This window comes from Amblyomma mixtum, chromosome 3, assembly GCF_055824585.1.
Source record: "Amblyomma mixtum isolate Tamu chromosome 3, ASM5582458v1, whole genome shotgun sequence".
Taxonomy (NCBI): Eukaryota; Metazoa; Arthropoda; class Arachnida; order Ixodida; family Ixodidae; genus Amblyomma; species Amblyomma mixtum.
In genome coordinates this window covers 341784664-341810659 of record NC_143014.1, presented here as the reverse complement: position 1 = coordinate 341810659, position 25996 = coordinate 341784664, and the positions used below count along the sequence as shown (strand labels likewise).

Below are 25996 nucleotides of genomic sequence, written 5' to 3'. Positions count from 1 at the left end.
TGCCTCATCGTTGTAAGCAGGAGTTGTCGACAGAAATTGCACGCTCTTCAATTGGTCCAAATGGTCGTGACGTCACAGTGCGCGAATTTCAAACCGGGCCAATTGTACCTAGGCTAGTAACCACGCGACCAATTTTAAGGGATGATATAGTGATGCTCCAAGTAAGTGGGACTGAGTTCAGTTAATTAGTTAATTAACCATTTAGCATTAATAAACTTTCTAGTAAGACCAGAAAAATAAATTAAAAGGAGTAGAAATTGGTAGAGTTGGGGAATCGAATCAGGAACTCCGGAGTGCGAGGCGAGCACTCTGACCACTCCGCCATGCCAGCTCGATGGCTTGGAATGAACAAAGGCGCGTGTAGTGAATACGGTGTCCTCGTTCACTCCCATCTTCCTCCCTTCCCGTTACGGCGATGTTCAGGTGTCCACCGAGATATGCAAGACAGACACATTTCCTTTGCTCAAAAACCAATTTACCGACGAGCAAGGCGTACAGCCGAACGGGCGATGGCGTTCTGTGCACTCCCTGGCAGCGTTGCAAGACGCTGTCGCGTTCCACTCTAAGAAGCGAAGCTGAACATCAGAGGCTTTCGCCTCACCGCACTTTAGGTCAACAAAGTGTCCCACTGAATTTTTGCGACTGCCCCTCAGGTCTTCTTCCGGGACACGTCGAAAGTGTGTAACGCATGGTCTAGGCTCTGTACAGTCGGAGACAAAACACTGAGGACCTTGTGTTCCTCAACCGAAGCCACTAGCTCTGCTAATATCCGGCGGCTGGAGACCACACTTATTGATTGAAAGTCATAGTTTTGTTCTTTCATCTCCACAAGTTTGGTGTCCAGCCGTCGGATATTAATACACCTATCGGCTTCGTTTTGAGGAACACCTGGTCCACAGACCTTTGTCGCCCACTGTAGAGGCTATGTTCCGGCAGTACGCATCCCGCCTCCAAGCACGGAACGCATGGAGCTATCACCCAATACTCTGCGTCTTTTTCATCTTCTCTTTCAGAAGACACACTATTTGAACGCCTTCAAGGGGCCCTTCACTGTTCTCGAGAGCACTATTGTACCTCCTGCACTAGTCAAGATAGCTCCGATTCCCCTGCCTCGCACATATCAAGCGGAAAACGTTCCGTTCACGTAAGGCTTTTCCGGTTAAGCATTATTGCTGCTGGATTGGCCCCTCCACGATTTGTTGGGGAAGGCTCAGAAGCATAACTCTGCTTTAATATTTAAACACTACCACTTCCGATGACAGCCAATTTCATCTGCTCTCCTCTTTATCTTCTATTTTCGAAATTTTCCCTTTCTCGGGAAATTTCACGGGCAAAATCTGTCGAAAGGGAATTTTGGCGGACGGTCAAGGAAGCTTAATAACCGAAATTGTCTCACATTCTTCGAACTGACGAAGTTTTCAAGCTGCTTCACGGAAAAAAAAAGGCAGTAAATAGGTATTTTGCAGTAAAAGTAAGGGAATATTCGATTACGGCATGGAACGTCACTGTGCTTTCTGGCAGCCAAGTATAACGGCTGTTCGCAAGGGACAGCCATATAATGCAAGAAGTCTGAAATTAGTATGGTGTAATATTTTCATAAATCAGAGAAAGAAGGCACACTATGATGAGCCTGGGGCACCTGATGTTTTTTTTCTTGCATGTTCACGGCCCAAAATAAAATTGCTGTGAGAGTTTTCATATTATTTACTAAATTTTTTTAAATGGGCGTTTCTGCAATTCACTATATCGTACTAGCCTCACACTCGATTTACCCCTCAGGCAGACCATTATTGGTTGGGAAGCAATGAGGTAAGCGCCCAGCTTCCATTGCTAACGCTTCAGCGCGTACAAGGACGAAGAAGTGCACATTAGGGGAGCGATAGAACATGAACGATGGAAGAAGGCTCCTGCTACGACTTGAGCCTTCTCCGGGTACTTCGTCCCGGCGAAACGCCTCAACCAGTAGTCTGCGACCTGTCTCCGGTTACTGACAACGAACCCGACCCATCGAGCCCGGCTGCGGCCGCTGGCACAGGCCAGCTTCCGGCCAGCTCACCCTGCAGTGACGATGCGGGCCCTGTTCACACTGGGCCTGCGTCGACGTTGCCGGTCGCGCCGGCGGCCTTCGAACCTGATCACGGTCCGCTCGTCCGGGTGGACAACGTCGCGCCTGCTCAGCGGGCGGCCAACGACCCGCTCCAGTACTTCCTCATCGGCGTTCTGTTCGCCGGTCTCTTCGTCGCGGCGGCACTGGTGGTGATTGGCGCCCCCAGTGGACCCCTTACCCCGTATGACCTGCGGTCCGAGCAGGAACACCGCGCGGCTCCACCTGCGTTGCTGCCGCGCTACGACATCCAGGACGTTGCTGACCAGAACTTGTTCGTGGTGGTCCCTCGCAACGACGGGCCGCCTCAGCACGTTGTCCAGGACGCGCCAGCGGAGGGAGCCCTCGCGAGGCCCGGAGACCCTTCGGTTACAGGCGCAACTGCCAGCGAAGAAGCCCCGCAGTATGCTGGACCAACTGACCCGGTGGTCGCCGAGAGACGCGTAAGCGTGCATGAATATTACTTTCAATCTCATTCACTGGCATAAGCTTTCCTGGATTAGTTGCGAATGTACACACATCAGCTAGGCTTCTCGCAGACCAAAATTGGCTGTTCATATCGCCACGCTTACCCTTCTATCATCAGCGCGCATTATTGTCTCCCTTTTATACAGTCGAACCCGGATATATCAAAATCGCTGGGGATTGTGAAATAGTTCGAAAATAAAAACTTCAGTGCATAAGCTAAACTGAGCGAGAACACGCTCGACGGAAGTCCGTCTGGTTCGGTTTGAAATATAAGAGTTGAGGAAATATAGAGTAGGTTTTAAAGAAGAGAAGCTCCCTGCTGCTGCTAGCTCATCTCTCAACTTTTCTAAGCTTACCTGTGACCTATAAGCAAGGATACGTTGCTCCCAAGCTGGTGACGCGTTTATTGCAGCGACATCGAAGTGGCAGCAGGCGGTTCTTTGGAACTAGCCACTGCCGCTCACATCCAATCCTGTAACTAGTACACCACTGATGGAAAAGTTACGCTGGACATTTGCGAAAGCATCCTTTCACCTAAACGCGTTTAGCCTAAAGCCGTTAAGGCCTTTAAAAGCATTTGCCGTTATGGTGAAGGCATTTGACCTAAAAGCCATAGCCATAAAGGTCTTCAACCTGAAGGCCTTTATCACTCCCACTGTCGTTAATGGCCGTCATCTTTATTAACGTCATGGATCATTCCAGAACGACCACTCTCACTATCACCAACTACTACTGTCGCGTCTAATGCCTTCCCTTCATTGCTTATGATAACCCATTACTATGTTATGGTCTACTGCTGGCGTCATGCGAGACCATGAGGACGTCTTTGGGGTTTCCGGACCACTGCTTCTGGACAATAACGCAGGGTTTCGTTGCCGATAGGCCATATAATGCTACCGCATTAATAATCATAAACTAAAAAGAAGGTGCAGTTGGCTTCCGCTTGCCTTCGGCAATGAAGTGAAACATGCCAGGCAAGGGCCGCCGCTAGGCTCTAGTTAGTTACGTTGGCTTAACCACTGTGTGGCATGGGAAAAGGCTACAAGAGATCGGAAACGAACCTCTAGTTAGTTAGTGAACGCTGGGTGTATGCACACCCAGCGTTCAGCTCGTCACGAGGTTTCACAACGCTGGCACTTCCAGCAGGTGCCCAAAGGCCGCGTTGCCGACCCGTCTCTGCGTGGGAGAAGTGATCCAAGGGCATCATTGGGATAAGCGCCAATTAGATGGGCGCTGCGCGCTTTTCTATACATTCAGTCACTTGAAGGAACAACGATCAGTCCGTGCGTACCCTCAAGTGCTCCGTCCAGGTGCTTATTTGGACCTTGAAAAGAGGGGCTAATTTGGAAACTTTTACACGGGATTTCCAAGGAGATAATCTGTGCCTTCGACATAGCCCTTAATTCGAAATATCCGGATTCGATATATACGGGGTCAACAATTGGAGGGTAATAAGGTGGTGATTAGAATGACTGAACAACGATCAGTCCGGGCGTAGCCTCAAGTGCTTCGTCCTGGTGCTGATTTGGACCTTGAAAACAGGGGATAATTTGGATAACTAGACGGTGAAAAATTATTCACAAATTCTAAGAAAGCTTAGTTGGTTATAAAGTTGGGAGCTTGGCTGAAGCATAAGCAGCAAGTCAGCTAGTAAACTAGTCAGGTGCAAGGAAGCACCTTTTGTTCGGGGTCCTTTAGTTTCTGTATGAAGAAACTGAAAATAAACTTCAAACCAGTTTTAAAACGTATTCAGCGGATGCGGAAGCAGCACCATAATCCCTCAGTCTATCCGCATGTAGCTAGGGGGAACAGATGAAGGTCGAGGAAGTAGGACGGCACGCGAGCTACTACTGGCAACGGAAAATTTTATTGCAGGGACACATTAATTCATGCGCCAAGAAAAAGACGTAGTAAAAAAATGGAGTTGAGATGCCCCTCTCCTGCATGCAATAATAAGCAACCGCGGTCAAGAACGCCTTAGATGCGCGTTTAAAAGTGCCTTTTCACTCGCTTTCAGTGACAAGGAAGGCTTTTCCACCTGTGTTTTACGTTTTAAAGCGAAAGCTCTACTTTTTCCGTTCTTCAAGGTCGTGTCGGTGTGCAAAACGTACCTTGGGAGGCAGCGGAGCGCGAAACAGAAATAATAAAACCAAAAATGAAAACAATTATAAAATGAAATGAAATTAAAATACAAATAAAGAATAAAAACAAACATAAAACTTATAAACAAACATTAAATAAAAACAACACAAATAAAACCACATCGATGAAAGTAATGAATTCCAGAACGAAACGTGTAGAGAATTGCACAAAGAATTGCACGAAAGCAGCTTTCGCTCTGCATCAAGGTTCGGCAGAAGTGTGATGAATCTGGGTCAATTTTGTAAGGGAGTTTTTCGTGCTGACTCATACACTACTGAGCCGTAGTCTATACATGATAGAACTATACGTGCATTGGAGAGGTTGCTTTGCCTGCAAGCTTCTCGAAAGTGCATGTATTTTGGCGCTATGTAGCCGCGTTTTCGAAATTCTAAAAGCTGATGTGGACATTAATTACGGTGGACTACACGCCTCTCAATAATAAATGGGTCTAACAGTAATAGTTAGAAAGTTAACTATTCAATGTTAGTTAACGAGCCTGCTAGTTAGCTTGTCTTAGCTGTATTCTGATGTACTACACCGCTGACAATGCTATGCAGAAAAAAGCGCTCTTCTAGGTAAAAAGGCCTAGTTTAAAAAAATTATGTAACGTCTTAGGTGAAACATCCTGTATAACATTTATACTCGCACAGTGCTTACCGGTAAAGTATAACCAGCAGCTCAGGACAGTTGCGTCTTTTTGGAAAGCGAAGAATGTAGATGCTTTACATCGAGGAAATAAACGCGCTTCAGCTAATGAGTGACAGTCCAGAAATTACACTCGCCTATCAATTCTGTCCCTTGCACTGAGCCTTTCCCTGTTCGAATTTCTATCGCGGACAACTGAGTAAAAGAGGCGGAACTGAACACCACCACGCATATTTTCTCCTGTATGGCAGAGGTTGCTGGCGCGGTGCTTCGGGCACTGGTGTCTCCCAGAATTCAGCGTAATGAGAACTGCTGCGGAATGAACAAAGCAGAAAAGGATTGCGAAAAGCAGATCTTTAGATAAATAAAAAAAAGTTAGGAAGGGTTTAACCACGGTTGTACCCAAAGTTTTGGAGAGCGAGTTAGCGGGCTAATCGGTTCTTTCGCATGGACGAGGCACAAGGAACACTGGAAGACACGCAGGGGCACTGACTATCATTGCGAAGTGCAGAGAATATATAGCGAAGGAAAAAAGAGGCGGTGCATCGATAAAAGGGTTGCTCGGACACCAGAATTCAGAGAATACTACTCACGTCTGTGAGTAAAGAAAGAAGAGGCGGTGAAAGGCGATAAAGGGGGAGGGGGGAGGGGGGGGGGGAGGGAACAGTGACCCGTTTTGCAAACAACAGATAAACACTACTAAAAGGTAAAGTAACAAGTGCCCAGTAGAGACTAAAGCCTACGAAAACGGAAAGCTGCGATGTGCAGAGAGCCTTCAAGCAAAAAAAAAAAACTAGTGTTTTCTTAATGCTCTTCCAAAAACCTGTAAACATCGGCTTCACAATAGTTTTCAGAAGCAGGTGGTGGTGCGGCTCCTTGCGCTACTGGTATCAGGGGCCGGCGGCATAAGTAAGAAACGTTCACCTGCTCCTGATGAGAGCGGCCGCGAAAAAGTAGTCGTTTTGCCCTATCTCCACATCATCAGGCACGGTTCAAAGAAAGTTGGGAACGCGCAGGTGTTGACGTGGTTTTTTCCGCACGCAATAAGCTCGCCTCACTCTGCAGGAAAGTTAATAACCAACAAGTTATTAACGCGCAGGAATCCCCGCGTTTCTTGTCCTTCCGGTGTCGTCTATTCAGTACATTTGTCCTGCGGAAAGAAACACATTGGTCAAACGGGAGTGTGCATAAATATCAGGCTGCAAGAACATGACAACAATGTTGGTAACATTGCCATCTCCAGGAATCTGGCCAAGCACTGCAAAAGATGTGAAAGTAAAACTTGCACTCCAATATTGGATGAATGTGTGATTATTGGTAAATGACGAGAACGTACGTCTAGAGAGATAATTGCAGCCATTAAAATCTGTCGTTCCAAAGACCACTGTGTTAGTACACCGTCCATCGGTCTTTCTGAGAAAGAACTCAGGTTCCTAAGCACAGCTTGGCATGCGTTGTGACCGACCACTTGGCTCGAGTGTTTCACTGTTCGAATCACCGTGTTTTATCGTTTAACTCCTGGTTTTGGGCTCTTGGCCCATTTTTATTATCAGACTGGTTTTAACATTTTTCGCTTGAAGGCCCTCTACACCTCGCAGCTTTCCGGTTTAAGTTTTTCGCCTCATTTCGGCCGCTATAACTCCACCTTCTATTAGGCTTTAATGATTCTTTTTTTGTTTGAAGGCCCTCTACACTACGCAGCTTTCCGTTTTTACAGGTTTTAGCCTGTTTTGGGCACTTGTTACTTCACCTTTCATCAGTGCTTATCTGTCGCTTGCGCGACGAGACACTACCCCCCCCCCCCCCCCTGGTCGCCTTTCACGCCACTTCTTTCACAAATACATGATTTACTCACAGACGGGACTATTCTCTGAATTCCGGTGACCGAGCAACCCTCTTATCGATGTACCGCCCCTTTTTCTCTTCGCTATAGATTCTCTGTACTTCTAACCAAAAATTCAGTTGATAGTCAGCGCCCGTATGTGTCCTTCAACGTTCCTTTTGTCTCATCCCTGCACTGTTCCCTCACCACGTATACCCAAAACGTATAGCGATAGCTCTCGCGGGGCTAGACAGACTGTCCCAATTCCTCTTCTTCCATGGCTAATAAGGCAAGCGCGGCTACGCGGCGTCTATATAACAGCCATAGGTTGATGTCACGTCACGTGACCTAACAATAGCGCCACCTCGACAAATCTCATTTAAGGCGAAATGTCAAAGGTCAATTGCTTAGGTAAGTCAAAGGTCGAGAGTCAAAGGGCAAGCCACCATGCTGGACATGGGGAACCATGGTGTACCAATGGGAGACATGGCACACCACAGAGTTTTAACTTGGTTAAGCCTATTACAGCGCGAAAGCATTCCCCAGTCACCAAGGTCGTATTCTGGAAATGGCCTGGATGGCAATTCGAGGTCGGCATCCTGTGGAGAACGCTCAGTTATGGTTGAACATCGATTTTGGTTCAAATCGGCCAACGTCAGATTTTGGGGGTGGCCCGGGCGAAATTTGGAGTTCGCCATCGTATCGGGCACGCTTAAATACGGTTGGACATCGATATTGGTCCAAATCAGGTTCTGCAGATTATGCCTCTTAATCTGTAGCTGCGGTGCGATGTTCTGGTCTCCGCGCAGATTAAATCAGCTTAATAGTGGGCAAAGCCGAAAGTTGGCCAAGTTGGATAACGTTCGTGATGTAACAATAGCGCAAAAGGAACACGAGGGACGGAAAGGAAACGACGCAGACCAGCGCTTGTCTGCGTCGTTTCCTTTCCGTCCCTCGTGTTCCTTTTGCGCTATTGTTACATAATTAATAGTGGGCTTCTCACTTCAATAAATGTTCCGCTTCTCGCAGGCTGGTATGCAAAACTTTTAGACATTTTTTCAAGGTTTGCCTCGAGAAGAGTCTCGCTGTTATAGCTGAATACACGTTTCGTGCCCAACAATAGCCAGGCCAAGTACGAAACCTCATCTTGCGGCATTCCTGCATGGAGGATCAACTGTCGCACTGCCAGTTTTCCCTCTAGGTATAGTGCGAAACTCCATACCACGGAACAATTCCTGTTACCGGCGAAGTACGGCCGGTGAGTATTGTAACGAAGATTGTGGCTGCCTGCCATGCACACAACCAGTTTTGTGCTTGCATCTTGGGCCCACGGGCCACAGGTATCCCTACATTTAATAAACAGAACGCCGGCGACTTTTATTTCATCTCAGGGGGACGAACAGTGCAGCCGCTACTATTACACCTACTGCTCCAGACCGGTGACTGCATTCCACTTCGACCCAGAGCAGGGGGCATGCGTCCCGGCCGAAGAGAATCGCGCACAGCTCTGCAACCGAGGCTCCAATCGGTTCGCCAGCTGGGACCAGTGCCGCAAGAGCTGCCTCGAGCCGGAACGTGTCTCGGAAAAGTGCTTCGAGAACACGCTCTTCATGCCCTGCTTTAAGTGAGTCCATCTCCCCTGCGGCGCTGCATCCCACAGCCCCAGCATGCAGCGCCAATGATAGTCGTGTCTAACGGGGCTGAAAAGCGGCGCCGATACCTCAACCGCTGAAGTCCACATTACCACGGCGGGCACATTGTCAAGAACCCTCACTGCAGGCATAGCTGGATAGTAGTCGGCCTGTGAACGTGGGGAATTGTATTTGTCATGATTCTTGCACGCTACATTAGATGGCCCCACATGCCGTTACGTTTTATCACTCATCACCACCGTTAAGGCGCAGCATCGAAGAAGATTAAAGTTTGCGCAGAGAGAAGCTTGCTGCAGAACCAGAGCAAAGAGCTGGTTTGCGGAAAAGAAAATATAGCTCGACAGACTGATTAGACACTCATAAGGAGCTGAGCGAAATGCTTCAGAAAGGTTGTTGGGTATAAAAAGTAAAGATGCTTTAACGTTACATGGAGATACTCAAACAGTAGCGCCAGCAATGGCAGGAAGAATTTAACCCTGTAACCGCCAAATTAATTCCTCAAAAATGTACCTTATTCGCCAATGTTCTTTAAGTAGCCATAATTTTTTCGTCTAATTCTTATTCTCAAAATTTATTACATCCTTGCGTTCTGGTTAGAATTATATAGCAGAAAAATTAAAAAAAAAGGCTCCTCTTGAAGACGCCTTTTCCGTAGTACATCTATCAGTAATTGGTTGAACTTATTGAAATGTGCCATATTTAATTTTTCTGATCCGCTGTAACACACTTCACAGTGAATGATGTTGTTTCCTCCTAACACAAACAAAGTTCCATCATTAGTAGTTAACGTCCACTACCCAGCGCGTCACCATCGTCGTGTTCGCTCTCGTCGTCACTTGATGCAATCTCCAGCTCTCAAACGAAGTCAGAGCCACTGTCGGAAACAAATTCTAGATCGTCAGCAACGCTGCTGTGAGAACTTTTCCAAGAAGCAGCTATTTTTCTCGGGGCATCACCGCACTGGCATTCTTCACGTGTGACGGCTTTATCAGGTGTGGTGTTGTTTAAAACACGCGTGAAAGACGCGAAACGCGTTTTTTGATGGTCGGGTACTGCCCTCTAGTGTTGGAAATCGCAAGCAAGTAACCTACCGGCTCTCACCCGTCTTTTACGGTGGGAGAGGCGCACCGTGAGACCGGACATGTGTGACTCGTCTTTGGCGATATTGGCACAACCTCCCATGACGAGTACAGCTCGATGTTGACGGTTAAAGGTTTAACGTGCAGAAGAAGATCTTAGCTAGCCGCTGTAAGATACCGGTATAGACGGTGTTTCCGGGAAGTCTTAGGAATTCTCAAAAATAGGCTCTTCGGGGCAAAAATATGGCTTTACTACGGTTTCCCGAGCATCCGGTGATGTCGGTGAGCAGTGCGCCACCACGTACCCGAGCACCCACGCTTAGCCATGCGTGGATTAGCTGCGTCCGGGGAAAGGGGATCCTGCTGGTTGACCCAATGCTCGGTGTTCGGACCTTTAAGGCCCCTCGGCGGAGGCAACACACCGCTTTGGCCCCAGCTTCCTGTAGACGGCACCTCCGGCCTAACCCGACCGGGGGAAACCGGCAGTCGCCTTTTCCAACCTTCCCCTCCATCTTTCACTTTCTTGTCTTCTTTCTCGCGACTTTCCTGTCCCCTCTTCCCTGCTCGTGTTTTTTTTTTTTGTTCGAACTTTTCATAGGCGGCTAGTGTTAACCTCCTATGGAGTAGCTACCCGGAGTTGCCGCATATTTGGATATAGTTGTGGTGTACCGCTGGCTAGGACGGACTTTTGCAACTTCCTGCCCCTTCCTTTCGTTGGGCTGTGTGATGGGTGGCTGGCAGCACGACCGAAAATACATATTCTATGGCTCCCCATTTCCCACCAAGCGTTCGCCCTGAAAAAATAGGGCGGACCGAAGTCGCGGCAGAATTCCTGCAAAGAACAAAAGTTTTCCCGAGGTACCATGTGGTACATAGTGAATTAGCAGAGAAAGCAGCTCTAGTCATTTCACCATTCAATTTTTCTAAATGTCTGATTGATGCATTGGGTCTTGGCTACAAGGTGACCAAGCTGGCTAGTGGAGACCTACTCCTCCAGATCTATGACAAATGGCAATATTCCAAACTCCCATAGTGGCCACTGGAGACATACCTGTATCCATCAGTGCTCATCCATCATTAAACAAAGTGAAAGGCGTAATACTTCAATATGACATAAGAGTAGCGCAAAACCAGGACGACGGACAAAAGGGGAGAGAACACACACGAACAACAACCTTTTGTCCGTCGTCCTGGTTTTGCGCTACTCTTATGTTATGGATCAATACCGACTTGCCCAAATTTCCACCCTGGACTTCAACATGATTTCCTCAATCCCTCTGAATCGCTTTGTTGACCTAAAGAGCGGTGAGGCGAAAGCCTTAAGTGCGGTGTTGCTGCTTGTGTCACTGATATGTGGTTAAGATGTTAATTAAGTACACAATTGTTTGTGAATCTTAAATGCTAGAGACACTGGAGGGCGTTCGGGAGGCATCCGTCTGATTCAGCGCCTTTCTGCAAACACTCTGCAGCGTCCTAGACAAGGAGAACTACATATGCGTTGGCAGGAAGTAGCGTAGCCATTAGCACGCTCGGCTGCGGAACGGAAGGATGGTGGTTCCAATCCCATCGTGCACAGAGATTTTTTTTCTGGTCTCACTAGAAAAGCCTGACACCTCTGCTTACAAGCTTCTGCTGACAACCTTCTCTCGACAATGATGGGGCTTTAAAGGCTTTCCCTTTAAAAACTTTCGCCAATGTGGTGCATCGGGGCGGGGCAGCAAATCGGCTTGTGGCACCTGCCCAGGCCACACACAGTGGCCTGAGGCAGGGCCATACACGCCCCGGGCAGACGCAGCTAAGGCTGCCCTGCCACCAGTGAAAAAGGGCCCACCGTCGGCCGGCCACAAGGCTTCTCCCACTCGGGAGAGGGCTGTAAACTGAACACCTGTGGGTTCTCCGCGGGCCTCCACAGCTTCTAGCTAAGCGATAGACACAACGCCGAACTCGTGCCCGCTGCAGCGGTGGCACAGCTTGCTTGAGCGAAAAAGACCCCAGTAACGGCACCGTCAAAACCGGGAGCTTAGATTTCTAACGACACTCCCTAAAACCATTCAGCAGACTTTTAAACAGACTTTGCCCTGTGGATTTATGCCTACAGGGAACCAGCTTAGGTCCCAAACACAAGAATATTTTAAAGAACTATAAAGTCTTTCGGTATGACCGACCGCGAGCAAGCTCGCCGCGGGTGTTGCTACTGTCATCCAGACTGGTGTTGCAACCCGCGAAATCAAGCTTAAAACAAAATACGAAGCTGTAGCAGTAATCGTCCTTCTTTTTAAAACAATGACAGTATATTCTGTATGCCTTAAGCCACACCCAACAGTTACATTTCTTGATTTAGAAACATTTTTAGTAAAGCTACCAGAGCCATATCTGGTAGTTGGGGATTTTAATCCCCAGTCCGGTTTTGGGGGAAGTGACAAACTAACACTAAAGGTCGTATTTTAGACGATTTCATTCTAAGCAGTAATATCTGCCTCCTCAGTGTAGGCAAAAACACATACTGCTCTCCAAGCTCGGGAAAAGTGAGCTGCATAGAGTCGTCTTTTAGTTCACCCTCTGCTTTTAACGATTTTAAATAGGGTGTTTTGGATAGCCCACGCGGAAGTGACCATTTGCCAGTCATTATTACGCTCTCATCCTCACCGTCAATTATGCGATTTTAAGGATCACCATTCTCATGAATGTGAAGTTGCCCCGCGCTGCGCAAACTGTGAAGGAGACCATGCTGCATACTCCAGGACGTGTCTGTCCTGGAAGGAAGAAAAAGAGAGAATAACCATAAAGACCAAGGAAAGCATTTCTTTTGAAGAAGCGAGAAGGCGTTTTGCGCTTACCAGCGCATTCTACTTCACAGCAAACCGAACTTCGCTGAGGTGGCTCGCAGGAGCGATGCACCACGCGGCACTGCGGCACCTGCCGAGGCCACTTCCACAGAGCCTAGGGCAGGGACAGCGAAGGCTGCTCTGCCAACTCCAAAACAGAGAGCGCCGGTCCATGAGTCGGCATCCCGCAAGACTTCCCCCCATCGGGGGAGGCCTGATACCCACACACCTGCGGCTTCCCCGCTGTCTTCCAGCACCTCTGGCGAGGTGATGGACGTAACTCCCAGCCCGCCTGCTTTACAGCGGCGGAACAGCTCTTTGGAGCGAAAAAAAAAAGCCACGGCTGTTATAACGAACCCAGAAAAAAACCCTCTTCATTCCCAACCAGAAATATAAACATGGCTTTTTTAGTTAACTGGAAATATAGAGGACTGCTGAGTAATTACAGTGACATAACAAATATCTTAGGGTCAATAATGCCTGTAGCTTTATGTCTTCTGGAAACCTCGATCTGGAATCTCGATCCACAATATGTATATATCTTGTGCCAATATGAAAATTTCCGATGCGATGGCTAGCGTGTAAATAGACTCTCTGGAGGCATTGCGATTGTCGTTCGAAGCGGCATCCCTGCTCAATAAATCAAACTCAAAACAAAACTTGAAGCGGTTGCGGTCAGCGTCGTCAGCTACAAACAATAACAATCTACTCTGTATATCTTCCTCCACATTTACATTAGCAGTATATGATCTGCAAAAATTGATTGATGAACTTCCAGAACCATATCTGGTAGCTGAGGATTTTACCGCTCACTCCCCTTTTTGAGGAAGTGAATGCTGTGACTCTGGGGGCGGAATGGTCGAAGATTTTATCTTAACAAATAATGTATATCTTTTAAATACAGAAAACACTAATACTGCTCCCTAATCACGGAGAAAATGAGCTATTAGATTTTTCTTTTAGTTCTGCGTCTGTTTTTAGGGATATTAAATGGGATCTCATCGAGGACCTATATTGCAGCGATCATCTCCCTTTACTAATCACTTTTACATCTGCACCGGAAATCATCCCACCAAAACCGCGACGTTAGAAGCTTCATTTAGCAGACTAGCAACTTTTTACGGCAAGAGCCACTTTAGAAAAAATAGTTTTATAAAATCATAGCATAGATCAGATAAGTGAAAAGTTCACGAATTGTATTATAACTGCTGCACACTTAGCTATTCGTCAGTCTTCAGGAGTGAGGCGACAAAACCAGAAAGTGTGGTGGACAAAAGACTGCAAGGAAGCAAAGGAACAACAAAATAGAGCTTTTGGTAAATTTTGCAGGTACCCGACACAGGAGAACCTCATCAATTCTAAAAACGAAAGAGCTAAAGCCCGGTACGTCCGTCGCAGTGCCGAGAAAGCATCATGGCAGAGTTATGGCTTATCTATAAACAGTGAAATCACATCTAAGAAAATGTGTGAGCAGGTTCAAAAATTAAATGGCCACTTCTCACCGTTCACAGTTCCCCTTTTGAAAACACCTGGCACACAAACAAGCATACGGAAACAGGCAGGCGTTTTGGGGGAGCGTTTCGCTGCAGTTTCCAGTTCGTCACACTATACGCAGTCATATCTTAAACAAAAAAATATAATCGAAAATAAAGACTTCCAATAAGTGGAGGTGGAAACTAATAATACAATTCAACTACTCTCCAAGAAATAGAGTACTGTCTGCCGGAAAAAAACTGTTCCAGGACCCGATCAGATACAGTACGAAATGCTTGCCCATCGTTCTCAGCCTGCCGTAGAGGCACTCTTGAATTTGTTTAACAAAATATTTTTAGAAGAAAAATACCAAAGGAATGTAAAACAGCCGTGTTAGTGCCATTCCTGAGACCTGAAAAACCACTAACTTCCCCTAGCAGCTATAGGCCAATTACCATTAGCTGTCTAGGACATGACTCAAAAAACCAGAGAGGTGTACGTCTCCCAAAGCAAGGTTTACTGAAACATTTTTGAAACCGCGCAACAAAGACGGGACGTGGAAACAGAGGGGTAAAGACAAACAGGCGCTGACTATGTTTCAAAAATGAATACGTACCAACTTGCCCAAATTTCTGCTTTACTGAAACAACCAACACCTACAAAACTAACAGGAAAAGGTTTACATCCCATAGATAAACATGCAAAAATCAGGCAGAGTTCCCACACGCAGGTGGTTTCAAGAATAACTCCAAATAGTTCTCGAATCGAATTGCAATCTAATGAGCGATAACGAAAACAGTCCAGTCGGTACCTAAGCTAGAAGGTGGTGAAGGATGTCGCTAGAGAAGACCTCGCCGGGGCCTGCGGAGCTAGCCCAAAGAGCGTCTCGACGGTCCGGATCGTGGTCGGGATGCGTCGGCCTGGAAGGGCAGCTTCAGTGCGTGTTTCATACACCGGCATCAAAACTGAGTCCCTTTCTCTCCCCTCGGGGCGGCCGCGCTGAGGGGACGCCGTGGCATACCGTCCTCCTCACCCCGCACGTGTGTTGCGCCCATGCATCTTCACGGCCGTGGATTCACACGCACTTGCGGTCCCCGGAGCTGCGCGCCGACGCCGTCTGGTTTTATTCGGTCTCCGTGTAAACGATTATTGCTTCCGCGCAGACGTGCGCACTTTGCACCGTCTGCTTCGCACCTTTCCAGTGGCTACGCCGGTTCCGTCCACTGCGTGCCATAGTTTCTATCTTCGTTTCCTTTCTTGACGCAGCGTATCGCACTCACTCATGACACCAATACGCCTGACAAGCTGTCTCGCCAAATCTTTTGAAAGTGTCCTTAATACAAGACTAACGTTTGTCCTTGAATCCCGCGAACTTCTTAACATCCATCAATGCGATTTTCAAAAGGCATGCTCAACAACTGACCATCTAGTCCTCCTCGAAAAGACAATCAGAAAAGCTTTTATACACAAACAGCCCTGTCTTGCCATTTTTCTTCGATATGGAGAAAGCATATTACACAACACGGACGTTTCGGATTCCTCGGGACCTTGCATAACTAGGCATCCGTGGTAGGACTGCCTAAACGATTTCCTGTCGAGCAGCTAATTTCAAGTATGCGTGGGATCAACCCTTTGCAGGTACTTCGTTCAAGAGAACGGGGTTCCTCAGGGGTGCATTTTAAGCACGACACTGTTTGTTGTAAACATGAATTCCATTAACAAAATAATCCTGAAATCCATTATGCATTCAGTCTATGTCAACGATCTTCAAATAGCCTGCACATCCTCCAACGTAGCAACATTCGAGAGGCAAATACGGTTGACAATAAACAAACCAGAGACATGGGCAGACAGAAATGGATCTCAGTTCTCCACGCAGAAAACAGCGGGGGTTCTGTTCTCACTAAAACGAGGCCTACAATAGAACCCACCTTACATCTAAACAAAAACGAACTGCCTATAAAAATTGAAACACAATTTCTAGGCATTACTATTGACAAAAAAAAAGCTACTATTCCTGCCTTATGTTAATGGCTTAAAAAGAAAGCCTCCCGATCCATTAACATACTTAAAATACTCTACCGAAAACAGTGAGGTTACGATAAGACATATATTTTACAAAAATTTATCGCTCTGTAGTGCGCTCTACCTTAGATTAATGATGTATAGTTTATGGGTCAGCAAGGCCATCGTACCTGAAACCATTGGATGCAGTACATAATTTAGGTTTACGTCTGTCCACTGGTGCATGCAGAACGTCGCCCATGAAGAGTGTTTATGTAGAAACTAACGAACCATCGCTTCCAAACAGAAGAGGCATGCTCACATGCTCGTACATTGTTAAAATCCATTCACTCCAGAAGTACATATGTTACCCAATCGCTACAAAGTGCCCATCTAGAACACTCTTCAACAACAAACTGTAAACTACCCGGCCACTGCTCTTCCGATTTGAAGAGATATGCCAAAACCTCGGTGTACTAGACAAAATGCAAAAAACAAGCATTGCTCGAAGACGCGGTCCACTGCCACCAATGCATGATTTCCCAACAATGCGTGATTTCACTCTTACACCGCTCTGTGAAACACAAATTCTTTGTCCGTGTTGTTTTAGCGCTTTCCAAAAATTACACAGCAACATGTAATAAACAATTCCTTGCAGTCAAGGAAAAGTACAGTACTTTTGCAGCTTTTTACACAGAAGGTCCAAAAACAGATGTTTACGTTGGAAGCGCAGTGGTACAATGGAACTGGAATGAAATAGTAAGACTTCTACACAGTGCATCCATCTTCATTGCCGAATCTTACGCCATCAGTGTAGCCGTAGAAAAAAACAGTGAACGAGAACCTCTGAAACAGCATTATTTACAAAGACTCGCTAAGTATACTTACAGCCCTTCATTCTAAAAAATGCAATTACTCCACTGCTTGGTGACATCATACATAACAACATCCGTCTAGCTCAAGGACAAAAAATAAAGCTCTGCTGGGTGCCAAGTCATGTTGGAATTAAAAGCAACGAGAGAGCAGATTTGTGCGCTGCTCAAGCTGGTGGCAAGCTGTTAAAAGAAGTAAATGTACCTTTTAAGGATTGCACAAACTTCGTACACCATAAATTAAGAACAAAATGGCTGTCGGTTTGGAGCAATTAAATAAACAACAAACTACACTTAGTGCAGTCAGTTTTATGTGAATTTAAGTCACGTTTGAACCAGGAGCGTTTCATTGAAGTTATTTTAAGTCGTCTCCATATGCGCTACACACATCTTGCAGACAACTTTCTATTGACAAATGAAGACAAACCTGTTTGTGAAAAATGTGGAGATGAACTAACAGTTAATCACATTTTATTATCATGCATGAAAGAAGGAAAACTAAGGAAAATGTATTTTACTGAGTTTTATATTAAACACATTCCTTTACACCCAATGTTCCTCTTGGGAGATGTAATTGTCGAAATATCTTGTGTGTTTAGTTTTGTTTAGAAGACGTTTCCTCGACAGAGTGTAAATTTTTATCCATTGTTTCGCTTCATTTTAGAGCGCAGCTCTTTGGCGTCCGTTCCTGGGTTTCGCGTCGTCGTCGGCCTCGTAACCAGCTCCGCCCCCAATGTCACGCTTTTCAATTGGTCGAAATGCTCGTGACGTCACAGTGCGCGAATTTCAAATGGGGCCAATTGTACTTTGGCTAGTAACCATGCAACCAATCAAAGGGATCGTATAGTGACGCTGCAACTAAGTTGGACTGAGTTTAGTTAATTGCTTAATTAATCAATTAGCCTAATTAATATAGAGGAGAATGAAGAGGTCAGAAGAAAAGAAAAGAAAGACGCGCGCCGCAGCGACAACAGCGTCCGCGGAAGGAGACGCTGCTGAAAAAAACAGATAAGTACGAAGCCGCGTTCCCTCCACCACCACGCACTTCCCCACTCAGTAAGACGTTGCTCGTTTCATATACGTTGTGTCGAACATACTAGATAGTTCCAACAATTGACAGGTTAATGACAGAACACGATGGATAGAAATACAATAATATAAATATGAAATAGCCTAATTAACCTTTCTAGTTAGACCGCATAAATCAATAAAACCGAGAACGAAATTGGTCGAGTTGGGGAATCGAACCAGGGTCTCCGGAGTGCAATACGAGCACGCTAGCCACTCCGTAATGCCAGCTGAATGGTTTGGAATGAACAAAGGCGCGTCTAGCTAATACGGCGTCTTCGTTCACTCCCATCTTTCCCCTTTCCCTTACGGCGAGGTGCAGGTGTCCACCCAGATATGCGAGAGAGATACATTTCCTTTCCTCAAAAAATAAATTTACCGTCCAGCAAGGCGTACAGCCGAATTGGCGATGGCGTTCTGTGGACTCCCTGGCAGCGTTGCAAGACGCTGTCGCGTTCCACTCTTACAGGCGAAGCTTGACATGTTAACCACACATCAGTAACACACGCAGACAGCCAATGGACGCGTCATTCGCTGGCAGCACTTGATTCATCATTCACAACCACATTCTTAACGTACGCTCCCTTGCCGCACATGCCAAGGACGTACACCACGATCACATTCTGCGCCATTCCTCTGTACTTTGCTTTGCTGAAACCTGGATGGATCCCGAAGAGCCTCTCGAAATCATAGATTTCCTATACTGCTGTGGTGCTCGCAGAGACCACAACAGAGCGGCGGGAGTCGCTATCTACTTGCGCACAGGTCTCTCTGCAATACCAGTCGAAATGTTTGGCACGTCACATGAAGTTGGCGAACTGTGCGCCGCAAAGTTGCCCAACGGCTTGCTGGTAGTAGCTGCCTACTTCGCCCCTACCGCACTCACGAAAGACGTCGTGCACTTCCTGCAACTCGCATTAACCGTCCATCGATCCACACCGATGTTAGTAGTAGGGGACTTTAATGTTGACATAAAGACAAACAGCAATTTCCTAACACTTATGCGGGAGAACATCCCGTTCCTCTCGCTCGTAACGCGTCCCACGGCTGTGACAACCTCGCGAGGCACTTGTATAGATCTCGTCTTTGAGAATCAAGCATTGGTGTACCAAGTCGAACATATATCAGTCTATTTCTCCGACCACAAAGCTTCCTTCATGACTGTCAAGAACTGTTAGTGGAGTCTTTGTTAAAGGAATACGTGTGAAAAATAAAAAAAAAATTCTGTGATAGCGCATACATGTGTTGCTCGATTTCTTTGCCTCAGTCTATCGAAAAGGTGAAACAGCTTATTTGCTGCGCTCAAATTTCGCATTAGGAAGTAACGTAATCGTCGGTAATTTTTGTTTTTTTGATACACCTCAGTCACCTTCCCATTTCTGGGAAGAAAGCTGAGGTTTTGTTTTACTAGTCGGGAGGTTCAACATCCTGGGCCAGCCAAGGATAGCTACTGAGGCTACCCGACCTTCTTTAATGTTTTTAATATTATTAGCCATTTATATAATTTCTTTCTTCCTTCATTAATAAGTAATAGAAAGCAATGTTTTAGGCCCTATACACCACCGATAATTAATATTTCTATAAATTTCTGCAGAAAACAATTTCTCAATACCTTTAGTTTAGCGCATGATGGGTTGAGTTGCCTATGTGCCATAAAACCCAACACAACACAGCACCCTCAAGGGGAAAGTATATAACACATGTATCTTCACAGTACTCACCTATGGGGTGAGTACGGTACCCCCCCTGCAAAAAGGAAGAAGGATGGCGGTCAGCGGCGGGGTAACCAGGAGATAAGTTCTTGAGAGAACGGACCGAGTCAGACGAGGAACTTGACCTTTATATTTCTGGGGGAGGGGGGGGGGGGCGTCGAAAAAGAAACATGCGCAATGTAGGCGAGTTTCACTTGGTCCATAGTGGCGATCTGTTCTCCCCCATCGATGGCCAGCTTCACAGTTTTCTGTCTGCACAGAAGGATGAGATAAGGTCCATCGTAAGGAGGGCTCAGTGAAGGTTTGACGCTGTCCCGATGCACAAAGGCGTGTGGACGTGACGAGGCCTCTGCTGACGAAGACTTCGCGAGTCGATTGCCGTGTGGGGACGGGCAGCAGGCGCCTGAAGAGCAGGCGCAGTTGCAGATCATAAGTAGGCGGAGAGATGGCTTCGGTTCACGCCGTAATGAAGAACTCGCCAGGCAAACGGTGGGCAGTCCCGTAGACCAGCTCAGCCGCCACGCACTAGAGGCCTTCGTAAAACACTGGTCGAAAGACGAGGAGAACTAGTGGTAGGTCATCGGGCCAAGAAGTGCGAACTTCGTGCGCAACAAGGGCGCCGTTCAGCTGGCGGTGTAAGCATCGAGCCATGCCGTACGCGAAGAGATATGCAGTAGTGTGAATATGGCGCATGCCAAACAGATAAGTCACCGGCAATGGCCCGGCGATGACAGAGACCCCAGCCAAATCAGGCCCTCCCGAATCCGGAGCGCGTCGGCGTCGCACAGGTGGGCTACACGACTCCGGAGGTTCGGGCCTAGACTTAAGCGTACATACTAGGTGAGCACCTTAAAGGGGCTGCGAAACACTGCCTGGGGGAATACCGGCTACACTTCAGGTGGGTTCTTATGTCACACAGATGCTGGCTTAAAAATAATTACAGGAATCGATGCACAGGAACGGGAGTTATTCAGTGTAGAAATTTCAAAATACAAGCAAACAAAACGCTGCCCTCAACTCGATTTTGGCGGGGCTTCCCACTCCTATTTCGCTCTCCCAATGACGGCACCTGGCGCAACCAATCAAAACAGCCAGCCAGAGCACGTCGCGGAAGTTTGTACTCCATGGTTGCCTGCTCTCTGTGAGACTGGCAGCGTTGTTTCCATGCCAGAGCGCCCCTGGTGGTGTATTTTTATTTTACTTGCTTTGCAGGGCTTTTATCTAAGGCAAACAAATTGTTTTTGTTGATCTAATATAAAACGCAGACAGGTGACAAAATGTGTCTCTATTTATTCACACAATTTGCAGTATATTTACTGTTTGTCCGGTCATGAAGCTCGCGCCAGGTGATGTCATATCCGCTGCTAAAAACCCGCCACTGTGAGGCGACACCATCAGAGCCATGAAGTAGTTTTTGGGAGAACATTAAAATATTAAAAAACGGAATGTACGCGGTATTACCGACGCTAATAGCACCATTATAACTCACTGTATGCAATCAACAGGCAAAACAGTTAACTAAGATTGTGTTTCTGGGCCCCTTTAAAGCACCTGCGCTCTTGGGCCCCCAGCAAAGCCCGAGGCACCCGCGAGCCAAACTCTACGCACCTTTCTGCTGCCCGAGTCGGTGGCGATCTCCCCGTTCATTTCCCGCTCGGGGCCCCTCGCCGAAACAACGCCCCCCCCCCCCCCCCCCGGTCACTCGGAGTGACCCAATGGGGACGCGAGGTCGCAGCGGGAAGAACGGAAGGGAGGGTGATTTACTGCGGTTCTCGAAAGAGCTTCCTTTGCAAGGGAGGACAAGCAGCGCGGCTGCCCGCATTCCGCTCGCGGACACCGCACGGGGGGTCTCCCTAACGAAAGAAACGGCAGAAGCGGGCGCACACTCGGGTAGCCCAAGAAGCTCAATCTCCACACAGTAGACGCCGCGATATCAGGCATCAGAAAGGCTTCTGGCCACCGTGTGTAGCGGTCTACACACGTAAGGATGTCGCGGAAACGTCCTGATGGGGGAGGATGGCCAACAATGTAGACGTGGACATGGTCGAAACGACAATCGGGAGAGCGGAAAGGGTTGCGAGGCGAGTTCGTGTGGCGCGTCGTTTCCGCAGGCTGACAGTGCAAGCACTCACGAGCCCAGCGACGCACATCTTGGTTGATGTTTGCCCAGACGAACCTAGACGCCACGAGCCGCTGTGAAGCGCTAAAAGGGATGTGGACGTACTCTAAGAGGCCAGAAAGTGTTACAATAACCGTCTTAGGGATGTGTGCAGGCTCCATCGGGATCTGATGGTAGGCTTTCACCAGGTCAACCTTGGAAAGTATGGTCATGTCATGTAGATCGGACGCAAAGTCGTAAGAATGAGGGAGGGGATATCGATCCGGGGCGGAGCGGGCGTTCAGGCCACGGTTGTCGCCACAGGAGCGGCAAACGCTGGGGTCACGTTTCGCTAGTATATGCAGCGGCGAAGACCAGCTGCTGGACGACGGTTGAATTCGCGGCGGGCAATAGCGAGGCGGTCGCCAGCAATACAGTGCAGCCGGCAGAACACTGGCGGGTCCGTAGCGGACCGGAAGCTCGAGGTTGTTTGATCTCGTGATGGCAGGAAAATTGTCCAGAATTGCAGCAAACACTGTCGAGAGCAGCTACGGAGCAACTTGGAGGGTGTTGGTAGTCACAGGGGCAAGCATGCTGTTCACGAACAACTGAGTCATGCGGTCCACAAGCCAGCGAGATCGAAGGTCTACAGTCAGGCCAAAAGGGGCGAGAAAGTCCGTTCCGAGAATGGCGAGCCGCACGTCCTCGATAATCAAAATCCTTCGGAACATGCGGCTTAAGCCCAAATCGAGGGTGACTGAGCGCTGTCCATACATTGCGATCTGGGAGGTTTTCACTGCCTGCAAATGTGCTCCTGGCACAGCACGTTGCCGATCGAGTAAGGATGCAGGCACGACGCTAACCTGGGTACCGCTGTCCACCAGGAAGCGGCATCCCGAGATCCAGTCGGCGACGCAGAGCAGATGCAGAGGCAGAGTCACGGGCGGTCCTCATTGACTCGCCAGCGCGTTTCCCGACCACAGGCAAGACTGCCAGCACAGGCGGGCAGCGATGCTGAGTTTCGGGTTGTACAGGCAGAACCCATCACGGCTTCGGCTCGATCTATGGCTGGAACTGGAACGATGGCACAACTGTCGGTGAGAGGAACATAGGCAACGGTGAGAAATCGACTCTCGCAGTGCGGCAACGGTGTTCGCGAGCTGGTAGATTTTATCCTCGAGACTTGACTGCCGGTCGACGAGACTGGACGACGGGGCGGATAGAATTCCAGCCACAGAACGCGAGCCGGAGTAGTCAGAGACACGGTCAGCCAACTCCGCGAGTTACCAACTTCAACTCCGTGAGTTACCAACTTCAAGGTAACTTCACCCGCTGCGGCCATGGGACGACCACGAGGTTCTGAGGCAGGAGCTGAAGGAACAGCTCGCAAAGCAGCGTGCTGTTGTCGTCCTGCAGGCAGTTGTCGAGCAGCTGTCGCATGCGATGGAGGAGCAGAGATGGTCAACAGTCGCCAAGGCCCTCGGCGCAGAGCAACTGCAGCAGGCAGCTGCGCTTCGAGATGGTCTTATGCGCCCGAACTATAGCCTTGAAACGGTCGTACGGTGCGGAGGGACCAGGCGTTTTCAAAACATCGTCAAACTCGTCAGTCACCTCAGGGGAGAGGGTCGACACAACGTGAAGATACTGCTCACGTTGTGAAGTGTTGCGCCGAAGGTCGAGCACGGCTTCCATTTGTGCGAACCACACGGCGGGATTCGGAGGCCCAAATGGCGGCAGCTGAATGTGGACGCTGACGATGTCTCCAGCAGCCAATGCATGAGCCAGGACCTGAGGCCTGAGCGCTGGCGGCGTTATCCGCGTCCATCACGTCCGGGTTCAACAAACTCTAGAGGGATGGAGACTTAGTCCCCTACAAATTAGACGGAGTGCGACGCGGACGAAGGAAACAGGTCGGGAACCAGGTATAGACTACTTTTTTTTTCCTTGAAGCGAGGCTCCGCGCTACGGGCGCCAGTGCATGTTGCGAGCTGAGGCGGCGCAGCACTCATGATGGCGACAGTTCTGCTACATTGTAACGTTGAGAGACCAGAAGCAGGCAGAGTGGGTGAGGGAACAAACGCGTGTAACAGTCGTGCCGAAATCAAGGGGAAGAAATTGGCTTGGACTGGGCATGTAATGCGAAGGCAAGATAACCTTGGTCCTTAAGGGTAACGGAGTGGATTCCAAGAGAAGGAAAGCGTAGCAGGGGGCGGCAGAAAGTAAGGTGGGCGGATAAGATTAAGAAGTTTGCAGGTATATGGTAGCTGCAGCTGGCAAAGAACAGGGTTAATTGGACAAACATACGAGAGGTCTTCGCACTGCAGAGGGCGTAGTCATGCTGATGATGAGAATGAAAACCCTATGGTGTACCCTATAAACCAAAGATACACCATGGTGCCTCATGTCCACCATGGTGGCTTGCCTTTGACCCTTGACCTTTCACCTTAAATGAGTTTGGTCGAGGTGGCGATACTCAGGTGACGTGACAGCGTATGGCTCCGACATAAACGCAGCATAGCCGCACTTGCCTCATTAGCCATGGAAGAAGCGGAGCCGGGACCATCTGTCTAGCCATGTGAGAGCTATCGCTAGACCTTTGGGAAAACCGTCGTTAAACCCTGCCTTACTTTTTTTTATTGTACTGCCCATTAGTCTCTAGCCGGATTGATTGAGTGTTACAATATTTCAATCTGGGAACTGATAGATTCATTGATGGATTTAATGTGAGAATGATTTATCAATTGGTTTCAATGAATCAATTGATTGATTGATTGATTGATTGATTGATTGATTGATTGATTGATTGATTGATTGATTGATTGATTGATTGATTGATTGATTGATTGATTGATTGATTGATTGATTGATTGATTGATTGATTGATTGATTGATTGATTGATTTAACGAAGACCAACACAGTTCGTACGCACTGCTGTGTGGCTTCCAAATTATCTAAAGTCCAGATGCTCGTGGTATAGCAACTCTGGACTATAGCGCTGTTGCTGCGATGGCTTCCCGTTTTCGACCCACGTAATCCACCCTCTCGCAGGCAAGACATGGTAGAGGCCTTCTGGTACTACAACGGGACGACTTGCACGACGTGGGGTTTCCCGCACGGAAACTGCCCGTCGATGCCCTACGGCGTGTACCAGACGTTCGAGGAGTGCTCTCGCCGGTGTGGCCACAACGGCCGGTCGCCGCCCAAGGTGGAAATGGTGCACTGCGCAGTGCCGGAAGCCAGGCCCTGCGCCCTGAGCCAGCTACGCTTCCCCTACTTCGCGCTCATGCGGGGGACAAGGGGCCGTGCGCGGTGCGTCAACGCGTCCCGCGAGAGGCTGCTCTCACGGCGCTGCGTAGTAGGCAGCAACCAGTTTCGCTCACTCGCGTCCTGCCAGAAGGCGTGCCTCTACTGAGGGGCTCTAATAAAGGTCGGCTCCGGTGTAGCGAGGCTTCATGCTCTAGCTGCGACCAGCTATTCTATGCTATGTCCCACTGTCACGGGACTTCCTGGATCCTGCTGCCTCGATGGTAAGCTTGAATGAGAAAAGCATTCATGTCGCAGTCCTCGAATTCTCATACATTTTATGCCATCACTTCCCTCGGTTTTTCTATAGTCGGTTTCTTCATGGCGCCTCTTGATCAAGTGGAGATCTTCCATTAATGATGCTCTCTTTCCGAGCATCCTTGTTCGCTATATTATCAAGTGAAGCAGCAAATAACTCACGCATTTTGGATGCATAACATGCGCTCCCCTTCGTTATCCGCAGCTGAGGTGAAAAAAGTTGGGAGGCTGATAATGCGCATTCAGCGAGACCATTCGGGCGCAAGCTTCTCTATAACAATTAACGAATGAACAGTCGTTTCCCCTGTTTTTTCCTTCGTAGACTTTAGCGTACGCCTTGCTTCACCCCTCAAGGAAGACCAGCACCACAGCGTACCTAATAAGCCACTTCCTTCAGTAACTTGAAACCATTCGACTCGAGCCAATGTGGGCGGCTCACCTGAGATCTCCTCGCGATGATCTGCCGAGAG

General features: G+C 48.2%; 1 protein-coding gene across 1 annotated transcript; it reads left to right on the top strand.

Annotated features, from left to right (window-relative positions):
• Positions 1-1893: 1893 nt before the first annotated feature.
• Positions 1894-25377, top strand: LOC149356156 (uncharacterized). The gene is made up of 3 exons (XM_089577751.1): positions 1894-2553; positions 8573-8805; positions 25014-25377. The coding sequence occupies exons 1-3, from the start codon at positions 1894-1896 to the stop codon at positions 25375-25377; spliced, it is 1257 nt and encodes a 418-aa protein (XP_089433877.1).
• Positions 25378-25996: the final 619 nt, after the last annotated feature.

Coding starts and splice junctions, on each gene's coding strand:
- LOC149356156 (XM_089577751.1), top strand. CDS start 1,894: ATGGAAGAAGGCTCCTGCTACGACTTGAGCCTTCTCCGGGTACTTCGT. Junction 2,554..8,572: donor TCGCCGAGAGACGCGTAAGC/GTGCATGAATAT, acceptor ATTTCATCTCAG/GGGGACGAACAGTGCAGCCG. Junction 8,806..25,013: donor CTCTTCATGCCCTGCTTTAA/GTGAGTCCATCT, acceptor ACCCTCTCGCAG/GCAAGACATGGTAGAGGCCT.